Source organism: Macaca nemestrina, chromosome 2 (assembly GCF_043159975.1).
Source record: "Macaca nemestrina isolate mMacNem1 chromosome 2, mMacNem.hap1, whole genome shotgun sequence".
In the NCBI taxonomy this organism is placed as follows: Eukaryota; Metazoa; Chordata; class Mammalia; order Primates; family Cercopithecidae; genus Macaca; species Macaca nemestrina.
In genome coordinates, this window is record NC_092126.1 from 148573403 (window position 1) to 148592776 (window position 19374).

The 19374-nt window shown below is 48.7% G+C and overlaps 3 protein-coding genes across 9 annotated transcripts in view; 2 read left to right on the top strand and 1 right to left on the bottom strand.

Annotated features, from left to right (window-relative positions):
* Nucleotides 1-6413, top strand: part of LOC105477673 (8-oxoguanine DNA glycosylase) — a 39082-nt gene extending 32669 nt beyond the window's left edge. The window contains exons 6-7 of one of the 4 annotated variants that reach the window (XM_071092165.1): nucleotides 1546-1633; nucleotides 5332-6413. In XM_071092165.1, coding sequence (XP_070948266.1) covers nucleotides 1546-1633; nucleotides 5332-5350 — 107 coding nt within the window. In that variant the 3' untranslated portion in view covers nucleotides 5351-6413. Of the gene's footprint in view, nucleotides 1-1545; nucleotides 1876-5331 lie in introns of those variants that run through there. The other 3 variants (XM_011734294.3, XM_071092166.1, XM_011734295.3) reach the window with 3 other exon arrangements.
* Nucleotides 1-12017, bottom strand: LOC105477671 (transcriptional adaptor 3). The gene is made up of 9 exons (XM_011734286.2): nucleotides 11674-12017; nucleotides 10721-10954; nucleotides 9170-9420; nucleotides 8966-9071; nucleotides 6628-6769; nucleotides 6435-6538; nucleotides 5052-5161; nucleotides 3761-3946; nucleotides 1-592 (listed from the first exon to the last, which is right to left on the bottom strand). Exons 2-9 carry the CDS (start codon nucleotides 10925-10927, stop codon nucleotides 400-402), a joined length of 1299 nt encoding a protein of 432 aa, XP_011732588.1. The 5' UTR covers nucleotides 10928-10954; nucleotides 11674-12017; the 3' UTR covers nucleotides 1-399.
* Nucleotides 11974-19374, top strand: part of LOC105477669 (actin related protein 2/3 complex subunit 4) — a 16974-nt gene continuing 9573 nt past the window's right edge. Inside the window, exons 1-2 of one of the 4 annotated variants that reach the window (XM_071092171.1) lie at nucleotides 11974-12017; nucleotides 17118-17236. Coding sequence is in view for 3 of the 4 variants with exons in the window: in XM_071092169.1 (XP_070948270.1) it covers nucleotides 12472-12639; nucleotides 17118-17236 (287 nt within the window). In the remaining variant the exon portion in view is untranslated. Of the gene's footprint in view, nucleotides 12018-12377; nucleotides 12647-17117; nucleotides 17237-19374 lie in introns of those variants that run through there. The other 3 variants (XM_071092169.1, XM_071092173.1, XM_071092170.1) reach the window with 3 other exon arrangements.

Here is a 19374-nt window from a genome sequence, read left to right on the forward strand (position 1 = left end):
GACTGGATGCTTTTTTTGAAAAACCACAGCAGTCACTTTATTCTTAAGTTTGCACTTTACAAAACCACAAGGGAGAAGTCCTTGAAGGGGAAACAGGGGCAGGGGGTTAGGGAGTGGGGGATGGTAAAGGGGGAAGAGGAAGACCAGGAAACGAAGTCCCCTCCAACCCCATCTTGGGGACCAAGCAGAGACTAGGCCTCAGGCCAGCCCAGCAGGGCTTCCTGTGTCCTGGCTGTACAGAGCTAGGCCAAAAGACCTCAGGGGAAGGGCCACGGTCCTCTAGAGACTGTCGCCATTTGAGGGACAGCCACAGGCCAATGCTTCCTGTGCCCAAAGGAGGAAGTGGGCCTCCCTTCCCCTCCCTGAGGCCAGATAATCAGCCTGAGGCAGGGGTGAGGGCTACCCATCCAGCAGCTTCAGGATGCTCTCGCGCTCCTTCAGAGTCTTCCAGGCCTGGTCCTTTTCTTTCTTGGTGGGAGTCCGCTTCTTCTGCCGGGCAGCCATGATCTTGCGAAAGGCGTCCATGACCTCGTTGTCAGCCATGCGCACCCGCTGCCTCAGCTCCTGCCGGCTCACCTCCTCCTTTGCCAGCCTGTGGGGACCAGCCAGCCAGGTGCCATGGTCAGCCCACCTCCAGAGAGCGGCCCCTTCCTCTTCAAGACTGAGCCTACCCACCAGCCCAGGCTGGCATGCTTGTGGATTGTGTCATACAGTCGTGACCAAAAAGCAGTTACTGACCTGCACTTATATGGCACTATTTTAAGCTCCTGAAAAAAATACTAACTCATGTTGATCATGGGGGAGGCTGTGCACATGTGGGGACGGGGGTATACGGGAATTCTCTGTACCTTTCTCTCAATTTTGTTGTGAACTTAAAACTGCTCTAAAAGAATAAAGTCTTGGCTGCACATGGTGGTTCACATCTGCAGTCCCAGCACTTTGGGAGCCCAAGGCAGGGGGATCACTTGAGCCCAGGGGTTCAAGACCAGTCTGAGGAACATAGTGAGACTGTCTTTACAAAAAATCTAAAAAATTAGCTGGGTGTGGTGGTACACACCTGTAGTCCCAACTCCAAAGGGGCTGAGGATTGCTTGAGGCCAGGCGTTCAAGGTTACAGTGAGCTATGATCATGCCACTGCACTCCAGTCTGGGCAACACAGCATGACTGTGTCTTTAAAAAAAAAAAAGGTCTTAAAAATATATACAGTAGGCTGGGTGAAGTAGCTCGTGCCTGTAATCCCAGCGCTTTGGGAGGTGGAGGCAGGAAGATCGCTTGAGGTCAGGAGTTTGAGACCAGCCTCCTCAACAGAGCAAGACCCTGTCTCTTAAAAAAAAAAAAAAAATACACACACACACACACACACACACGCACCCACTCTCTTTTCAGTTAATCCTAAAAACCCTGCAAAGTATGTACTATTATTCCTATGTTACCCGTGAGGAAAATGAGGCTCAAAGATGATCCCAGGATCCCACAGTGAGTAAGTGGGAGATCTGGAACAGGCTGGGGCTAAACTCTTATTTTTAAATACTGTTCTTTAACAGGTGTTCCAGTGCCAGCAGAAGGCCTGCTTACTTCAGCATCTACATTCCAGAGCCCCCTAAGGTCTAGGCAGCCTGAGGCTGACAGGAGGTGGGTGAAACACCAAATCAATCTCTCTGAATAGGAATCTGATTTATACATTTCATTGATAGTGGAGCTGGAAAGTCACTTAGTGATTGAGTCCAGCCTGCCCGTTTTCCAGAAGAGGAAGCTGCTGCTCAGGTCAGGGAGTGCTTAAGGCCTTGCAGCTGCTCTGCAGCAGGGTAAGGGCTGTGCTCTGGTTTCCTGAGAGCTGCAAGCCATTTCTTCATTGCCCATTACTTCTTTTTTTTTTTTTTTTTTTTTTTTTGGAGACAGGTCTCACTCTGTCACCCTGGCTGGAGTACAGTGGCCTGATCAAGCTCACTGCAGCCTCCACCTCCCAGGATCAAGTGATCCTCCCACGTCAGCCTCCTGAGTAGCACTATAGGCATGTGCCACCATGCCTGGCTGATTCTAAATTTTTAGTAGAGATGGGGGTCTCACTACATTGCCCAGGCTAGTCTCAAACTCCTAAGTTCAAACAAGCCTCCCACCTCAGCTTCCCAAAGTGCTGGGATTATAGGCATGAGCCACCAGGCCCAGCTAAGGCCCATTACTTCCGTAACCGCACATGCCTGCTTTTCTCTCTCTTCCTCTCTCCCTCTCCTTCCCTCAGTGCCCCTTCCATCTGTGTTTTCTTCTCACCTTTCAGAGAAAACATGAACTATTACAGAAAGAGGCTTTGATTCAGCCATGGGCTCAAGTCTCAGCTTGGCTGTTTATTGAGTGTGTGACCTTCAGCAGAGCACTTCGCTTCGCTGGGCCTTTATTTCCTCATCTGGTAAACAAGGAAAACAGCACTTCCCTCCTGGGTTGTTGTCAAGGCACTTGAGAGTGTACATAAAGCCCCTGACACACAGTAGGCACGCAGCATACATTAGTCACCCTTATCCTTAAATATCCTGGCAGCTTGTCAGCAACTACCTCTCCTTTTAATGGCACTCGTCTTTACTGATCATCTGCTAGTAATCTGCAAGTCTCTTGCTGTGCCTCTCTTGCTGGTCCCTAGCACAATGTCTAAGAGACAATAAGAATGGCCAAATGATTAGCTGGGCATGGTGGTGGAACATGCCTGTAATCCCAGCTACTCAGGAGGCTGAGGCAGGAGAATTGCCTGAACCTGGGAGGCGGAGGTTGCAGTGAGCCGAGATCGTGCCACTGCACCCACTGCCTGGGCAACAGAGTGAGACACTGTCTCAACAACAATAAAAAAGGCCAAATGAATGTATATGTCCTGTCCTGTCAGGGCTCTATGAAGTTAAGACACAGCACTTGCCTGTGAGAAGCAGAGACTTGTTTGGGTTGCTTCCCTATCTCTTTAACTAAAGGGTAGCTATTCCACAGTCTTCCTCCAGATGTCACCTATACCTTTGTTGTGATCAATGCAGAACAAGATGGATGGGAGTTGACATCAAATGAATGGTAGGCACTGTGATGGATTCCCAAAAGAACATGTCCTAAAACACTGGTCAATTTCTTGTGATAAGCAAATAAAAATCACAGATCTCTAACAAAATGTTAATAGTTAATTAGTCTAGGTGGAGAATATGCTGATGTTTATTGTATGATTCAGATTTTCTGCATGTATGAAATTTTTAATAAAAAAACTTTGAGGATAAAAAGAAAAGCAGCATGAAAAGGCAAAAAATAAATCACACAACAATGTGCATATGGGTAACACTACTAAACTGCACACTTAAAAATGGTTAAGAAGGGTAAATTTTTTTTTCTTTTCTTTTTTTTTGAGACGCAGTTTCACTTTTGTTGCCCAGGCTGGAGTGCAATGGTTCAGTCTTGGCTCACTGCAACCTCTGCCTCCCAGGTTCAAGCGTTTCTCCTGCCTCAGCCTCCCATGGGGATACATTTTACATTATGCCTCTATCACAATTAAAAAATCAAACCAAATCAAATCAAATCAATCGATCAATCAGTCACAGGTGCCTGAGCCCCACTCTGTGGAATTAGAATTTGTTTGACACATACCCGGTGGACTGGCCACTGCTGTTTCGAGGCTCTCCAGGTGATTTAGAGACCAGCCAGGCTTGGAAAGCCTGTTGTAAAACCCCTGGAAGGTGACCAGCTGTGGCCACAGCCTCCAAGGCCACCCGCGGGACTGTGCATCCTGCTCACACTCACCTCAGCAGGTCGTGCTTCTTGGTGCGGTTGTGGGCACTAAGTGCCTTCAGCTCCGCCTGCCGTTTGCGCAGCTCAGCAAGGACCTCATCCTCAGAGTCCTCTGCTGGGCGGTCCTCAGACTCCAAAAGGCCCTGGGCAATTAGCTCCTCCTTGATGCGGCTCTCCAGGGACTTAGTATGCGGCACACTGCAGGGGGAGGCAGGCCCCTGTCAGACTCAAGAGCCAGCTTGGAGGAGGGCCCACCTTGGAGGTTCCCAGGGCTTCCCAAGCTCAGTGAAAACCTGCCTTTCCCTTTGGGCACCCCCTCTGTATCTATCCAGATACAAAGGGAAGGACAGACACATCTGGTCTGGTTTTTAAATACAAGCAACATATGTATCCACTATCCAAAAAATATGGAAAAACCTGTAATGCCAACAACCCAGAGAGAATCATTATTATTTTATTATATGTTATTATATATATTCCAGATTTTGTTATATATTATTCCCAATCTTTTACTACATATTAGTCCAGGTTTTTTCCCCTATGTGCATGTATTTAAATATATTTTAAGTAGGCCAGGCATGGTGGCTCATGCCTGTAATCCCAGCACTTTGGAAGGCCGAGGTGGGAGGATCACCTGAGGTCAGGAGTTCAAGACCAGCTTGGCCAACATGGTGAAACCCCGTCTCTACTAAAAATACAAAAATTAGCCTGGCATGGTGGCAGGCGCCTGTAATCCCAGCTACTTGGAAGCTGAGGCAGGAGAATTGCTTGAATCTGGGAGGCGGAGGTTGCAGTGAGCCAAGATTGCGCCATTGCACTCCAACCTAAACGACAAGAGTGAGACTCTGTCTCAAAAAAAAAAAAAAGAAAAAGAAATACATTTTAAGTAAAAATAAGATTATAAAAATATGTATCTGTACTGGCCTACAATTAACATTTTCCCCACTTGGCACTCTATAATTTACATCTTTTCATGTCATTTACCTATATTTCTCTATACTTGCAGCTATATGATTAATAGTTGCAAGTTATTTCATCATATGGAGTTATGCCAATTTAGCCAACCACTCCCCTTCAGCAGGACATTTGGTTTATTTATGGTATGAACAGTTCTGTGCTGAACAACCCTGCACTCAGTCTGTGCATGCAGACACATTGGGCCAGCACTCACACTTGAGACTGCTATTGGGCTTCACCTAACTGTCCCCAGCCTCTTATTGATGAGGAACTCCCCAGGTTGAGATGGAGAGAAGCCAACAGAAGTGGGCGCCAGACTGTGGGTTGTGGATAGGACACCACTCACCTGAAGGGCTTATTCTGATTGCGAGGGGAGGTGCTTGCCCCGTCAGCCCCTGATTCTTTCCCAGACATGTCAGGAATAGGAGAATCCTCCATAGGGGAAATAATATTTTCCTAGAAGACCACAGAAATGGGTGGAAGGAAAAAGAGCTGTTCCACTTTCCTGCTCCTTTCTGACCTACACTGACAGTCTTCAAACACCAGAAATATCCTTTTATCTTTCCCATCCCACCTACTCTGGGAAGCCTTCCCATACTGATCCCAAATTGCTTTGATCATTCTAGAAATCCATTTTTGTACTGATATGAAGAAAAAGGAACAAAAGGAACACAGAAGAGAAATGATTAACACTCAATGATGGTAATGAACAGCCAAGGTTTGTGAAGTGCCTGCAACGCACCAGGCACTGTGCTAGGCCTGCTGTGGCAGAGGTGCTAGCTGTCCGAACGCCACTCTCCTTTCCTCCATGGCAGCTAGGCAATGCCTCTCCAGCTGCACTACATTTCCCAGGCTCCCTTGCAGGCAGGTATGGTCATGTGACAGATTCTCTCCAGGGGAAAGCGATCAGAAGAAATAAGAGCCACAGCTAGGCATGGCCCAAAAAGTTTCCTTCACACACTCCTCCTTGCTCTTATTCTGTGGGACTGGAGTGACAATTATGCCCAGAGTGACCCTGTGCAGACTGCAAGGCCACCATCAGCTGGGATTCCTGTTTGATGATATGCCCCTTCCCCTACCTTAGATAACCTGGAACACGTACCCAGACTGTTACATGAGAGAAACTATTGTGTTTGAGCCAGAAAAGAAAACTGAGTCTCAATGAGGTGAAAGAGTATGAGGGTGTGTCTAAGGTCAACCAGCAGGTATAAAGACAGGGACCCCGAAGTAGGGGTTTGAATCCTGCTGTGAGAGACCTCAAGTGAACAGTTCCCTTTTCTGAGCCTCTAATCTTCTCATCTGTAACACAGGGTTAACCACTGTCCTGGCCTCCAGTGGGAGGATGTGTATAAAGCCCCTCCAACAGATGCTTAGCAAAAGTTAATTGTGGAGTAGAGGCTATCTTTGGGGGAAGTTGGAGAAAAACAGGGGCATGAGAGGGGCTTCTAGGATATAGTAATGCTTCATTTTGTAATCTCCAGGCTGCTAATACAAGCTCATTTGTGAAAACTGTACATTTATGATCTGTGCACTTTTCTATTAGGTTGGTGCAAAAGTTATGTATTATTCCCAATCTTTTGCTATGTGTTAGTCCAGGTTTTTACTTTTGCAGCAACCTAATTATTTTTGTACCAACCTAATAAATGTATGATATATTCCAATAAAAAATAAATATAACACATTAAAACACAAAGTAAATGTGGTTCCTGTTTTGGGTTAGGGTGCTCACCTCCACCAGGGCCTGCAGGAGGCGCTGCGTCAGGGCACCAAAGGGGCATCCATCTTCCGGCTGTTCATGCTGGGCCTCAGACTTCTTCAGCAGGGCATCCACATCTAAGTGGGCACAGGAAAGGAGGGCAGGTGGGCTGAAGTTCTGGAACTCAAGTCCTGACCTGGGGTTGGCAGGGAGGTGAGAGGCCTACCTTTAGTGTCCAGTTCAGTCAGTGGCCCCATGAGGCCTTTCTTCTTGTCAGCCACGGCTGCTGCCCGGGCCCCATCCTTCTGCTCCTCCAGCAGGTCCTCCTGGGCCCAACGCTGGGAGTAGTGCTTCCCCAGGGGTGGGATCTGTGGAAAAGATGGCACCCAACCCTGAGTGGGTAAGCACTGGCCAGCCATGCTTCATTCATTCATTCATTCATTTATCTGTCTTATCTCTCTCTCAAGTCCCTAGTCCAAGGCCAAGCCCAGTGTCAGGTATAGGTAAGAAAGTATAAAGAAGATACCTCTACTTCACACTCTAGTAAAGGAGACAGGTCCGAAAAGGACTAAGACACACACACAAAAGCCAATCTGAAACAATTCCCAAGATAGAAGGTGCAGAATACTCTACATACACGGATTGTCTCAGGTCACATCAATTGTCTCTCGAGAGAATTAGGAGCCTTCAGGTCACGGGTGACAGGGAATTACCTTTTATATTGCTTGAATTAACTGCTGTCTGTATGAACTCTTTTTCAAATAAATTTTTAAAAAGTCAGGTAAGTGAAGTGAAAGAGACAGATCAAAGTGTTGTGGCAGCACAAAGGAGAGACTAACTTTCTGCTGGGGAATCTGAAAGGGTGCTTTGGTGGAGGTAACATGAGATCAGGGCCTTGGAGGGTGAGTCAAGTCTATCAGGGAGAGAAGAGGGAGAGAAGAGCTTGCCAGAGGGGCCCAGAGACCAGCAAGGAGGCTGTGGTGTATTGGAATGAGGGCAAGGTACTTGGTGGGACTGGTCAACACAGCAATGAAGAGGGGTATGGCCGAGGAAAATGGAGAGAGGCACTGGAGCTGTGCCACCAAGGACTGGGATGCATGGACTTGATCCTGTAGATAACGGGATAAAGAGAGGCCTAGATGCAGTGCCATGTCATGAGCACATATGATGACAGCTGACCTATGGGAGTATTCTCCCTCAACATTTTTCTGTATTTTCTAAATATTCTTTAATGGAGCATGTTTTATTTATTTTCATCATTAAAACATACAGTTTCGTATCTTCTTCTTTTTTTTTTTTTTTTTGAGATGGAATCTCGTTCTGTCACCCAGGCTGGAATAGTGGCACGATCTTGGTTCATTGCAACCTATGACTCCCCGATTCAGGCGGTTTTCCTGGTTCAGTCTCCTGAGTAGCTGGGATTCTAGATGCACGCCACCATGCCTGGCTAATTTTTGTATTTTTAGTAGACACAGCGTTTCACCATGTTGGTCAGGCTGGTCTTTTTTTTTTTTTTTTTTGAGACAGAGTCTCGCTTAGTTGCCCAGGCTGGAGTGCAATGGCGCGATCTCGGCTCACTGCAAGCTCCGCCTCCCGGGTTCACGCCATTCTCCTGCCTCAGCCTCCCGAGTAGCTGGGACTACAGGCGCCCGCCGCCTCGCCCGGCTAATTTTTTGCATTTTTAGTAGAGACGGGGTTTCACCATGTTAGCCAGGATGGTCTCGATCTCCTGACCTCGTGATCCGCCCGCCTCGGCCTCCCAAAGTGCTGGGATTACAGGCGTGAGCCACCGCGCCCGGCCAAGTCAGGCTGGTCTTGAACTCTTGACCTCAGGTGATCTGCCTGCCACAGCCTCCCAAAGTATTGGGATTACAGGTGTGAGCTTTCTTTTTTTTTTTTTTTTTTTTTTTTTTTAAAAGACAGAGTCTTGCTCTGTTGCCTAGGCTGGAGTGCAGTGGCGTGATCTCAGTTCACTGCAAGTTCTGCCTCCCAGGTCCAAGAAAGTCTCCTGACTCAGCCTCCCAAGTAGCTGGGACAACAGGTGCACACCGCCATGCCTGGCTAATTTTTTGTATTTTAGTAGAGATAGGGTTTCACCATGTTGCCCAGGCTGGTCTCGAATTTCTGAGCTCAGGCCATCTGCCTGCCCTGGCCTCCCAAAGTGCTAGGATTGCAGGCATGAGCCACTGCACCTGGCCCAAGCTTTACATCTTAAAGAAAGAAGAAGGGTTCCTCCAGAGGCCTCAAAGCAGGAACAGAGTTAAGGGGCTGTTTGTATAGAAGCTGATGAAGGCTTGGACCAAAGCAAAGGGACAGAGATAAAGGAACACGGGCACACTTCACTTAAGCTTGAGGGCATGGTGACATCTGGCTCAGGTAGAGGGGAGGCAGCGCACAAAGAAAGCTGAGTTTGGACCTGGGTGTCTGGATACATTGATGGAGCAGATAGGAGGCTGCGCAGGATGGGGGAAGGAAGATGATGCATGGCTTTGGTAGCTTTAATTCTCAGCCACCTCTGAACTCTCTTGTTCTGCATCATGTCTATCAAGGCCCAGAGTTTCTACCTTGTAATGCTCAGCCTCATCTTCTGGGGGCTTCAGTAGCTCCTCAAGTGTGCGGACCTCCTCGCTGGTGATGTCAGCACAGTAGGGCTCCACTGAAGCCCAGAACCTGCAGGGAGAAGCAGATCCTCAGTGGGTACCCCTGCCCCACCAGCGCCTCCACCACCAGAACCTTGAGGCCCCCTTCTATGTTCTCTAGCCCAGAACCTGTTGGGGGCATCATTTTTGGGGATCCGTGGCACGTCGATAGGGTCATCAGTGAATTCATATTCCTGGATCTTGGGCTGAAGGTTTTTGGATTTGGGCCGTCCTGGGCCAGGGCCCGGCCCATGTCCCGCCTTCCCTTCCAGTTTCTGCTTCTTGGGCTTTCCATGTTTCGGGGGAGCTCCAAGTTCATGGTCTCGACCCAGCTTCAGGAATCGTCGGTCACCTTTTTTATCCTGCCAGTCGGTGAGGATCTGAAATGTACAGAAACTGTCACTGAGGGGGAGAAGGGAAAACAAAGAATATTTCTTTCCTCTAGTGAATAAATTAGGATCTAGAATCTAAGGAGTCTCCTGGGTCTTTCCCCATCCTCTTTTTACCTAGTAAACTCTTACTCATCCTTCAAAATTCAGCTCATTTTCTGTGCCTGGCCTCTTACGACTTTATTCATATACTTCTCATCATCTCATTCACTTGTTCATCTGTGCTTTTGATTCACTTCTTTATCACCCATGCCAGTCACATATTGTTTAACAGAAGAGTCCTCCCAGCAAACCTTCACTTCAATGTCACCACCACTGAGATGCCTTCTCTGAATCAGTTACCCAGGTTCTTAGATGCTAAAATACAACTTGAGTCATAACCTTCCTCAAGGAGCTTCCATGGATTCCCAGGGACAAGTTAATTCCATTCATCCTTTTAGGTCCAGTTGGCACCTCCTTCCTCTACAAGTCTCTGGCACTTCACACCTCCACCGTGCACCCAATCATGCTGTTTGGTCACACTGGAATGACCATCGCACCTTGTTTCTTCAACTAGACCATAAGCTACTGAAGACCAGAAAGCATACCTTAACTATCTCTATTTTGCAGCATACAGCATAGCGCCTGGCACACAAGGCTGAAGGCATCTTTATGCAGTGAATAAAGTAATCAGAGTAGTAAATAAATAACACCTGAAGTGCTTACTTAGTGTCTGGCACTGGGTTGAGTTTTTGCAAAAATTCTCTTTTAATCCTCACAAAAGCACTAAGGTAGGTCCTATTATTCACCCCACTTTGCAGATAGGGAAACTGATACTCGGAGATATGAGAAAACTTTCTCAAAGTCATATAGCTAGGAAACAGCAATGCTAGCAAGTGCTTATGCCAGGATTCAAATCCAGGTCTCCCCATTCCAGTTCCCTAGGACTCCTAACCACAACATCACATCACCTGGTATGCACCTGACTTTCTCCCTTTCCTAGTTGGCAAGCTCCTTGACAGTCAAAACTGTCCTAATTACCTTTCTCTAATGACTAGCGTAGAACCCAGAACATAATGGGGGATGGGTGGGGGGATGCCAATAAAAGTGTACCGAATTAGAAATCTTGCAATTTAAGAGGATCATGCATATTCTTGTGTATTTTTTGTGTCATGCAAACCCAGTTTGGGTCTCTCTCCCTCTCCCCACAAACCCCTGTTTCCCAGGTTTCAGCATATGGAGCTAACTCAATGACCCATCCCATAACTTGTTGCAGTCCATCTCTGGTGATGGCCCCTCTCTGGGGTATCACCTGGGTTTCGGCCTCAAGCACACGCAGGCGCCGGCTGGCAGAAGACAGCAGGGTCTCAAGCTCCAGCTGCAGGGTGTCCAGCTCCTCGATGCCGATGCCATCATCCTCGGATCGCGCCAGCACTGCCGTGTAGCGGGGACAGACCTTCAGGTGATCCACAGACTTGAAGTCATGGAACTGCAAGGGGCAGTCTTTCAACTCACTCATGGCCCAGGATATGGGGATCCTGTGGGGCTGGAGAGGACAGGGCCATTGATGGGAGACAAAGGGGTTTGAGAAAAGCCCAAGGGCTTCTTACCTCCAGGGACAGTCTCAAGCAAGCCAGGCTTCAGTCCCTTACTGACAAAATTGATGGCACAGTTCCTACTCACAGGGCACTTAACTGTGTACCAAGCTAGGCGCAAAGCACTTTATCAGCTTATCTCACTTAATTTCTCACTCAGCACCATGAACAAGGACCGTTGTGATCTCTTTACAGAGAAAGAAACTGAGACTCTGTAAGGGTGGGTATGTGCCTATGCTTCCAAGATGCAATTTGAACCCCGCTATATTGAGTCTGCACCCCTAATCACCATGCTATATTACTATGCATTGCCTTGCCTTTCTGATGCTCTTTCCTTCCCTTCTATTTCTCTTGGGTTCTGCTAAGACTTTGAGTTCCAAGCACCCCATTCTTACCATGTTCTCTGGGACTCTTGGCCTCTTTTCTTATCCTACTCCACCTTTCTCCCTTCTCTAGTCACTAATAGTGGTTTAGAACGTGGGCTGGTAAGCCAGACAGACCCGGGTTCAAGTCCAGGCTTTACCATTCTCTACTTATGTGCCCCTGAACATGTTGTTTAACCTTTTTGAGTCTCAGTTTTTCCATCTGTAAAATGGGAACAAAAGAAGTCTCGGTCTGTTTCCCCATTAAAAGTCTGAATCTGAAAAATGGGGATAACAACGGTACCTACCTCCCTGGGATGTTCTGAGGATTAAGAGATGATGCCCGTCAAGAGCCCAGTTCAGTGTCTGGCACAGAAATGGGACTATTTAATGGCTGGCCCCGCCCGGGGGTCGCCCAAATGTCCCGCCTTCAGAGTCCTCGTTCTCTAGGGACACCCTAGCGCGACCCCCGCCCCCTCTACCTCCTCACTGCGGCCTCCTACGGCCCCAGGGCCGCGGGAGGGGGCGGGGAGTTCCGGTCGATGGGAGCAACCGCCCCGGAACTGGCTATGGGCGGGCCCCTTGCAGTTGACGCGGGGGCGGGGAGTCAGCGAGGGCGAGCCTACTGAAGTTTGCCGGGGGTGGGGAGAAAGTGGGCCTCGAGCAAGCCCGCTAGAGGTGGGGTGCGGGTGGTTGGCCTCAGGCGCGCCCCAGGGCATAGCCCGGGGCGGGAGGCGGGAGGCGGGGCTTGGCGGCGGAGATCTCGGCGTTGCAGTTAGCGCCGCTGAGCCCCAGGAGCTGCGGGTAGGAGGGGCGAGAGAAAGGATGGGGGCACAGAACCGGAAGAAACGAAGGGCTCCTCCGCTTCAGCTTGTCCTAATTTGGTGCCCAATCTGAAGCTGGGCTGTACCATTGCGTACCTGGGGGGAGGCTGTGGCAAAGGTAACAAGAAGGCCGAAGGCACAAAGGGGAACTGCTCCCATTCCTGGAGAAGCTTAAGTAGTGACTCGAGTGCAAGAGTTTAAAGATACCGAGACAGCCCTAGGTGGAAAACTTCCGGAAGGGCCAAGCGTTCGCAAGGGCTCCCTATCCCGCTCAGAGCATAGATGGTACCATCCGGAAGTCCGGGCGGAGACAGAGGCTGCGCTTCTCGCGAAAGGGCAGGCATCGCGGGGCTGGCCACTTCCGTACTTCCGCTTTCCGGCCCAGCCAGCGCCCGCGATGGTGAGAGAGTCGGGCCCCCGGCCAGGGACCCCCAGCTGTTCAGCCTCAGGGCAGTGGGTCGGTGGGAGATGTGGCTTTGCCGCAGGGGCGCGGGGCTGAGGGATGCCGGGGGGTTGTGGGGACACCATGAGGGTGGGAGAAAGAGGGCGGGGGCCCGAGGTGAGGAAGGGGCGAGTAGGGGTACTCCCTGGTTTGAAGCGGGCCTTGCGGCCTCGTGATCAGCTTTCCAAGCAGGTAGGGGCTTTTACTGAGCCCTGGAGGAAGCTGGAAGTGGGGCTTCCTAGGCTCTTTGGAGCGTTTCGAGGGTACGTAGTCGGCCTCTTAGCCCGTCGAAGGGCTGCTGAGGCATGTAGCGGGTCCATCTGCCTATCCACAGTAGAGCTTCACTAAATACGCCCTTTGTCTTCTGCCTTCCTGACCCTACAGTTGCTTAAGGCAGGCGGCCACACTTCCTTATCCCACTGTTGGTACCTCCAGCCCTGCTTCCACCCCACTGGAGGATCTCTCGTGTTGCTTCCATTCAGGCCCCTCCTGGTCAGAACTGAACTGTGTCAGCCCTAGTGTTTGTTAGCTGTGATACTGCTCATCCCTCCCTTCCTGAAAGTCCTCCCTTTTTCATACATGTGGGTATTCTTGGGAGTTGTGACTTTGGATGACCACCTCCCTCATCGTCACACCTTCCCTGGTGATACCGATCTAGTCTGCTGGCTTCGATGACTTTCTTCACTCTGATGACTCCTAATCTGGCTTCTCAGCTCTCTTTCAAGGTTTGCCTGGGTATCTTGAAGAGACCTTGAAATTACACCTCTAGTTCAAAACTCATCTTCCATTCTAAATTTGCTCTTCCTCCTGAGTTCACTATCCTGGCAAACTTTGTGAACTCGTATCCCTGCTAGAAATCTGGATTTTTTTTTTTCTAATGGAGCACATGCGTCTTGATTTTTAAAAATTTAAGTTTTTTGAGGTATTGTATGAGACTACGTCTGTTTTATTCATGAAAGGACAGGCGTCACGGAGCCAGTCACCTTTTTTAGGTTTAGTGTCTATAACTATTGCCAAAGGCCGGGTGCGGTGGCTCGCGCTTGTAATCCCAGCACTTTGGGAGGTCGAGGTGGGCGGATCACGAGGTCAGGCCATCCAGACCATCCTGGCTAACACGGTGAAACCCCTTCTCTACTAAAAATGCAGAAAATTAGCCGGGAGGGTGGTGGTGGACGCCTGTAGTCCCACCTTCTTGGGAGGCAGAGGCAGGGGCAGGAGAACGGCGTGAACCCAGGAGGCAGAGCTTGCGGTGAGCCGAGATCGTGCCACTGCACTCCAGCCTGTCGCTCCAGCGACAGAGCGAGACTCCATCTCAAAAAAAAAAAAGTGTTGACAAAAACTTGCTGGGTATGGTGGCATGCACCTGTAGTACCATCCGCTCAGGAGGCTTAGGCAGGAGGATCACTTGAGCCCAGAAGTTCGAGGCTGTAGTACCCTGTGATCACGCCTGTGAATAGCCACTGCACTGTAGCCTGGACAATACAGCAAGATCCTGTGTCTTAAAAAAAAAAAAAAGTCAAGTTATGTAACCACTACTACAACCAAAATACAGAATATTTCCATCACCCCAAAAAATTCCCTCGAGCCCTTTTGTAATCACACCTTTCCTCCTTCCCACCCCCGACAACCACTGATTTTTTTAACCCCTATAGTTTTGCCTTTTTCAGATTGTCATGTAAATGGAATGCTTTAGTATGCAGGCTTTTAAGTGTACCTTCTTACCATAGTACATGTGAGAGTCAACCATGTTGTGTGTATCAATAGTTACTCTTTTTTATTGCTAAGTAGTATTTAATTGAATGACTGGACCACAGTTCGTTGGAAGTTGTTTTTTCTTTTTTTTTTTAAAGACACAGTCTCTCCCTGTCGCCCAGGCTGGAGTGCAGTGGCCAGATCTCGGCTCACTGCAACCTCAGTCTCCTGGGTTCAAGCAGTTCTCCTGCCTCAGCCTCCCAAGTAGCTGAGATTACAGGCACCCGTCGTGGCTAATTTTTTTGTATTTTTAGTAGAGACAGGGTTTTGCCATGTTAGCCAAGCTGGTCTTGAACTGCTGACCTCAGGTGATCCACCCACCTCGGCCTCCCAAAGTGCTGGGATTACAGGCATAAGCCCCTGGGAAGTTGTTTTTCAGTTCCATTATCCACTCCATCTAATGTCAGTCCAACACTTGTGATACTCTTTGCTGGTGACACAGTCTGCTGTATGTCTCACTTCCCTCTCCAAATCATTCTTCACAGAGCTACCATGCAGCTGCAGTCATGAACTTCCTCCTCAGAAAGCCCCAGTAGTTCCTTACCCCCTTAAGAGAAAAGCTAAACTTGGTCTGGCATTCAAGATTCCCCATGATCTGACCTCAGTCTACCACTGCAGCCTCATTTAGTGAATCTAAAATGCTTCTCATATACAGAAACATTGTACTCATTACTACTCTGAAACTCTTGCTGTCCTTTTGTGTTACTCTAACCTTAATTATTTCTTTTGCTCATTTATTCTACAGGAAATGAGTAAGACACTCTACATGTTACGTACTGAGCTAGGTTGGAGGCTATATAGCTGTGAGTAAAATAAATATGGTCTGTTGACCACGAGGTTTACAGCCTAATAAAGGAGAAATCACTTTACAAAGGCATGAAGGAGGCCAGGTGCAGTGGTTCACGCCTGTAATCCCAGCATTTTAGGAGGCCGAGATGGGCGGATCACTTGAGGTCACGAGATTGAAACCAGCCTGGGCAACATGGCAAAACCCCGTCTCTACTAAAAATACAAAAGTTAGCCAGGCACGGTGCTGCACACTTGTAATCTCAGCTGTTTGTGTGACTGAGGCAGGTAAATCACTTGAACCCGGGAGGTGGAGGTTGCAGTGAGCCAAGATTGTACCACTGCACTCCAGCCTGGGCAACAGAGTGAGACTCTGTCTCAAAAATAAAATAAAATAAAGGCCAGGCACATTGGCTCACGCCTGTAATCCCAACACTTTGGGAGGCTGAAGTGGGCGGACTGCCTGAGGTCAGGATTTGAAGACAACCATGGCTAACATGGTGAAACCCCATCTCTACTAAAAATACAAAAATTAGCCGGGCATGGTGGTGTGCACCTGTAATCCCAGCTACTCGCAAGGCTGAGGCAGGAGAAAGGCTTCAACCCAGGAGGCGGAGATTGCAGTGAGCAGAGATCGCGCCACTGCACTCCAGGCTGGGCAACAGAAGCGAGACTCTGTCTCAAAATAAATAAATAAAAATTAAAAAGATATGAAAGACATTTTATTGTAAATTGTAATAAATGCTTTGTAGGCGGAAGTGAAGGCCTAAGAGGCTTTCCTTAATTAAGCTGAGATCTGGAGGATGACCTAGGCAAAGAAAGAGGAAAAAAGCCTACAAATAGATGGTCAAGCATGTGTAAAGCCCTGAGGTGGGAAAGAATTTGGCTGATATAAGGACTGACCAGTACATCTAGAAGCTAATCCCTCTACTAAGAATGTCCTTATTCTAGCCGAGTGTGGGGCTCATACCTGTAATCCCAGCACTTTGGGAGGCTGAGGCTGGTGGATCACAAGGTCAGGAGATCAGGACCACCCTGGCTAACATGTGAAACCCTGTCTCTACTAAAAATACAAAAATTAGCCAGCCGTGGTGGCGGGCGCCTGTAGTCCCAGCTACTTGGGAGGCTGAGGCAGGAGAATGGCATGAACCCAGGAGGCAGAGCTTGCAGTGAGCCGAGATCGTGCCACTGCAGTCCAGCCTGGGTGACAGAGCAAGAGTCTGTCTCAAAAAAAAAAAAAAGAATGTCCTTACTCTACTTTTTCTCATTATAAAATCCTCCTAATCCCATTTCACTTTCAAAACCAGTTTCTTCTGCAAATATAGATTACTTGTAAATCTAAATATTTCAACATTTTATCTTTATATCATAGTTATTTTCTGTATATCTGCTATCCAGTTGAGCTGTTTGAGGGTAGAGACAGTGTTAATCATCTTTGAATTCCCAGTTAGCTCAGTGCCTGGCAAACGGTATATACATTTGTTGGCCTAATAGATTGAAGACAATCATGCATTCACTGGTATGTCTCTAGATCACTTTCTCAACCTCAGTACTTTTGATATTTGAGACTCAATAATTCTTTGTAGTGCATTGTAGTATGTTTATTGGATATCTGTCCACTCAGTGCCTGCAGTTCGCCTCCCCGCCAAGTCATGACAGTTGAAAATGTCTCAGCATTCCTCTGGTGTGACCCCAGGTTAAAAAAGAAAGAAATGAAATATCTCGACATTGCCAAATGTACCTTGGGAGGCAAAATTGCCTCCTGTTGAAAACCATGACTCTGCACCTTGGAAGGCGTCTCGAAGGCCTAGTTTGTTCTGTTCACAGTGGCGACTTAAGAGCCTTGCACCCTCAGTGCTACCTGGCTTCATGGGAGCTGGAATAGGGGATCAGTGGGTTTGGCATGACAGATTTTGATCTTCCCTTCCCTTTGTGTTATTTCCTATAGACTGCCACTCTCCGCCCCTACCTGAGTGCCGTGCGGGCCACATTGCAGGCTGCCCTCTGCCTGGAGAACTTCTCCTCCCAGGTTGTGGAACGACACAACAAGCCGGAAGTGGAAGTCAGGTAGGGAAGGACAAGTCAAGGTGGGGATGAGGGGTGTGGCACGCAGAGATGGCTGCTGTCAAGAAGGTGCCGTGAACCTATGTCCCAGAGTAGTCAGGACAGCTGCAGTTGACATTTTGTCTTGCTGCCAGCTGAATGGTGATTCCCAATTTGGAGTTAAGAAGATAGGGTGAGGCCGGGCGCGGTGGCTCAAGCCTGTAATCCCAGCACTTTGGGAGGCCGAGATGGGCAGATCACGAAGTCAGGAGATCGAGAGACGATCCCGGCTAACACAGTGAAACCCCGTCTCTACTAAAAAATACAAAAAAATAGCCGGGCGAGGTGGCGGGCGCCTGTAGTCCCAGCTACTTGGGAGGCTGAGGCAGGAGAATGGCGTAAACCCGGGAGGCGGAGCTTGCAGTGAGCTGAGATCCGGCCACTGCACTCCAGCCTGGGTGACAGAGCAAGACTCCGTCTCAAAAAAAAAAAAAAAATAGGGTCAGGCCGGGCGCGGTGGCTCAAGCCTGTAATCCTAGCACTTTGGGAGGCCGAGACGGGCGGATCACAAGGTCAGGAGATCGAGACCATCCTGGTGAACCCGGTGAAACCCCGTCTCTACTAAAAAATACAAAAAACTAGCCGGGCGAGGTGGCGGGCGCCTGTAGTCCCAGCTACTCGGGAGGCTGAGGCAGGAGAATGGCGTGAACCCGGGAGGCGGAGCTTGCAGTGAGCTGAGATCCGGCCACTGCACTCCAGCCTGGGTGACAGAGCGAGACCCTGTCTCAGAAAAAAAAAAAAAAAAAAAAAAGGAAAATAGGGTCAGTGGGTTGGCAGGACAGAACCTAGGGGAAAAGACAAGATTGCTTGACACAAGGTATGACTTCTCAGAGCTGGGCTGTTGATGAAGTCTTTCCTGTGGCATTGTTGAAAACACTGGTAGTTTAAGGAATAGTCAGATAATTTAGTTATCTGAGATGCCATCTCCATACTTTTCTAATGTAATGATCAGGGATTTTTTTGTACCTACCAGTCTAGACACTCTGACACCCTAATCCAAATACTCCACATTTTGAATGATTTTCTCTTATCTAGTTTCCATTTCATAAATATCTTTTTCCGCTTTAAAATTTAATCTGGTGCAATGGCTGGTGCAAGCCATTGCCTGGTGCAGTGGCTCACCCCTTTAATCTGAGCACTTGAGGAGGCTGAAGTGGGCAGATCGCTTGAGTCTAGGAGTTCAAGACCAGCCTGGACAACATGGCAAGACTCCATCTCTACCAAAAAAATATGCAAAAATAGTTGGGCTTGGTGCCACATGCCTGTAGTCCCAGCTTCTTGGGAGGCTGAGGCGGGAGGATCTCTTGAGCCTGGGAGGTAGAGGTTGCAGTGAGCCAACATCGTGACAGTGCACTCCAGCCTGGGTGAGACCCTGTCTCAAAAAATAAGTAAAAGAGGCTGGGCACGGTGGCTTATGCCTGTAATCCCAGCACTTTGGGAGGCTGAGGCAGGCAAATCACGAAGTCAAAAGATCGAGAGCATCCTGGCCAACATGGTGAAACCCTGTCTCTACTAAAAATACAAAAATTAGCTGGGCATGTAGTGCGCGCCTGTAGTCCCAGCTACTCAGGAGGCTGAGGCAGGAGAATTGCTCGAACCCGGGAGGCAGAGTTTGCAGCGAGCAGAGATCGTGCCACTGCACTCCAGCCTGGCGACAGAGCAAGACTTCATCTCAAAAAAAAGTAAATAAAATTCAATCTGGTACGTACATAACTGAGATAATCTGGGTTATCACATTAATGGTATGATTTAATTTTGAATTTTATTTTATTTTATTTTATTTTTTTTTTTTTTTTTTTTTTTTTTGAGACAGAGTCTCGCTCTGTCGCCCGGGCTGGAGTGCAGTGGCCGGATCTCAGCTCACTGCAAGCTCCGCCTCCCGGGTTCACGCCATTCTCCTGCCTCAGCCTCCCGAGTAGCTGGGACTACAGGCGCCCACCACCGCGCCTGGCTAATTTTTTGTATTTTTTAGTAGAGACGGGGTTTCACCGTGTTAACCAGGATGGTCTCGATCTCCTGACCTCGTGATCCGCCCGTCTCGGCCTCCCAAAGTGCTGGGATTACAGGCTTGAGCCACCGCGCCCGGCCTTAATTTTGAATTT

Excerpts from the sequence above, each read along its gene's own strand:
- LOC105477671 (XM_011734286.2), bottom strand. The coding sequence starts at position 10,927 with ATGAGTGAGTTGAAAGACTGCCCCTTGCAGTTCCATGACTTCAAGTCT. Across the intron at positions 6,539-6,627 it reads GACTGAACTGGACACTAAAG|ATGTGGATGCCCTGCTGAAG; the intron begins GTAGGCCTCTCA and ends GTGCCCACTTAG. Across the intron at positions 5,162-6,434 it reads TCCTGCAGGCCCTGGTGGAG|GAAAATATTATTTCCCCTAT; the intron begins GTGAGCACCCTA and ends GTGGTCTTCTAG.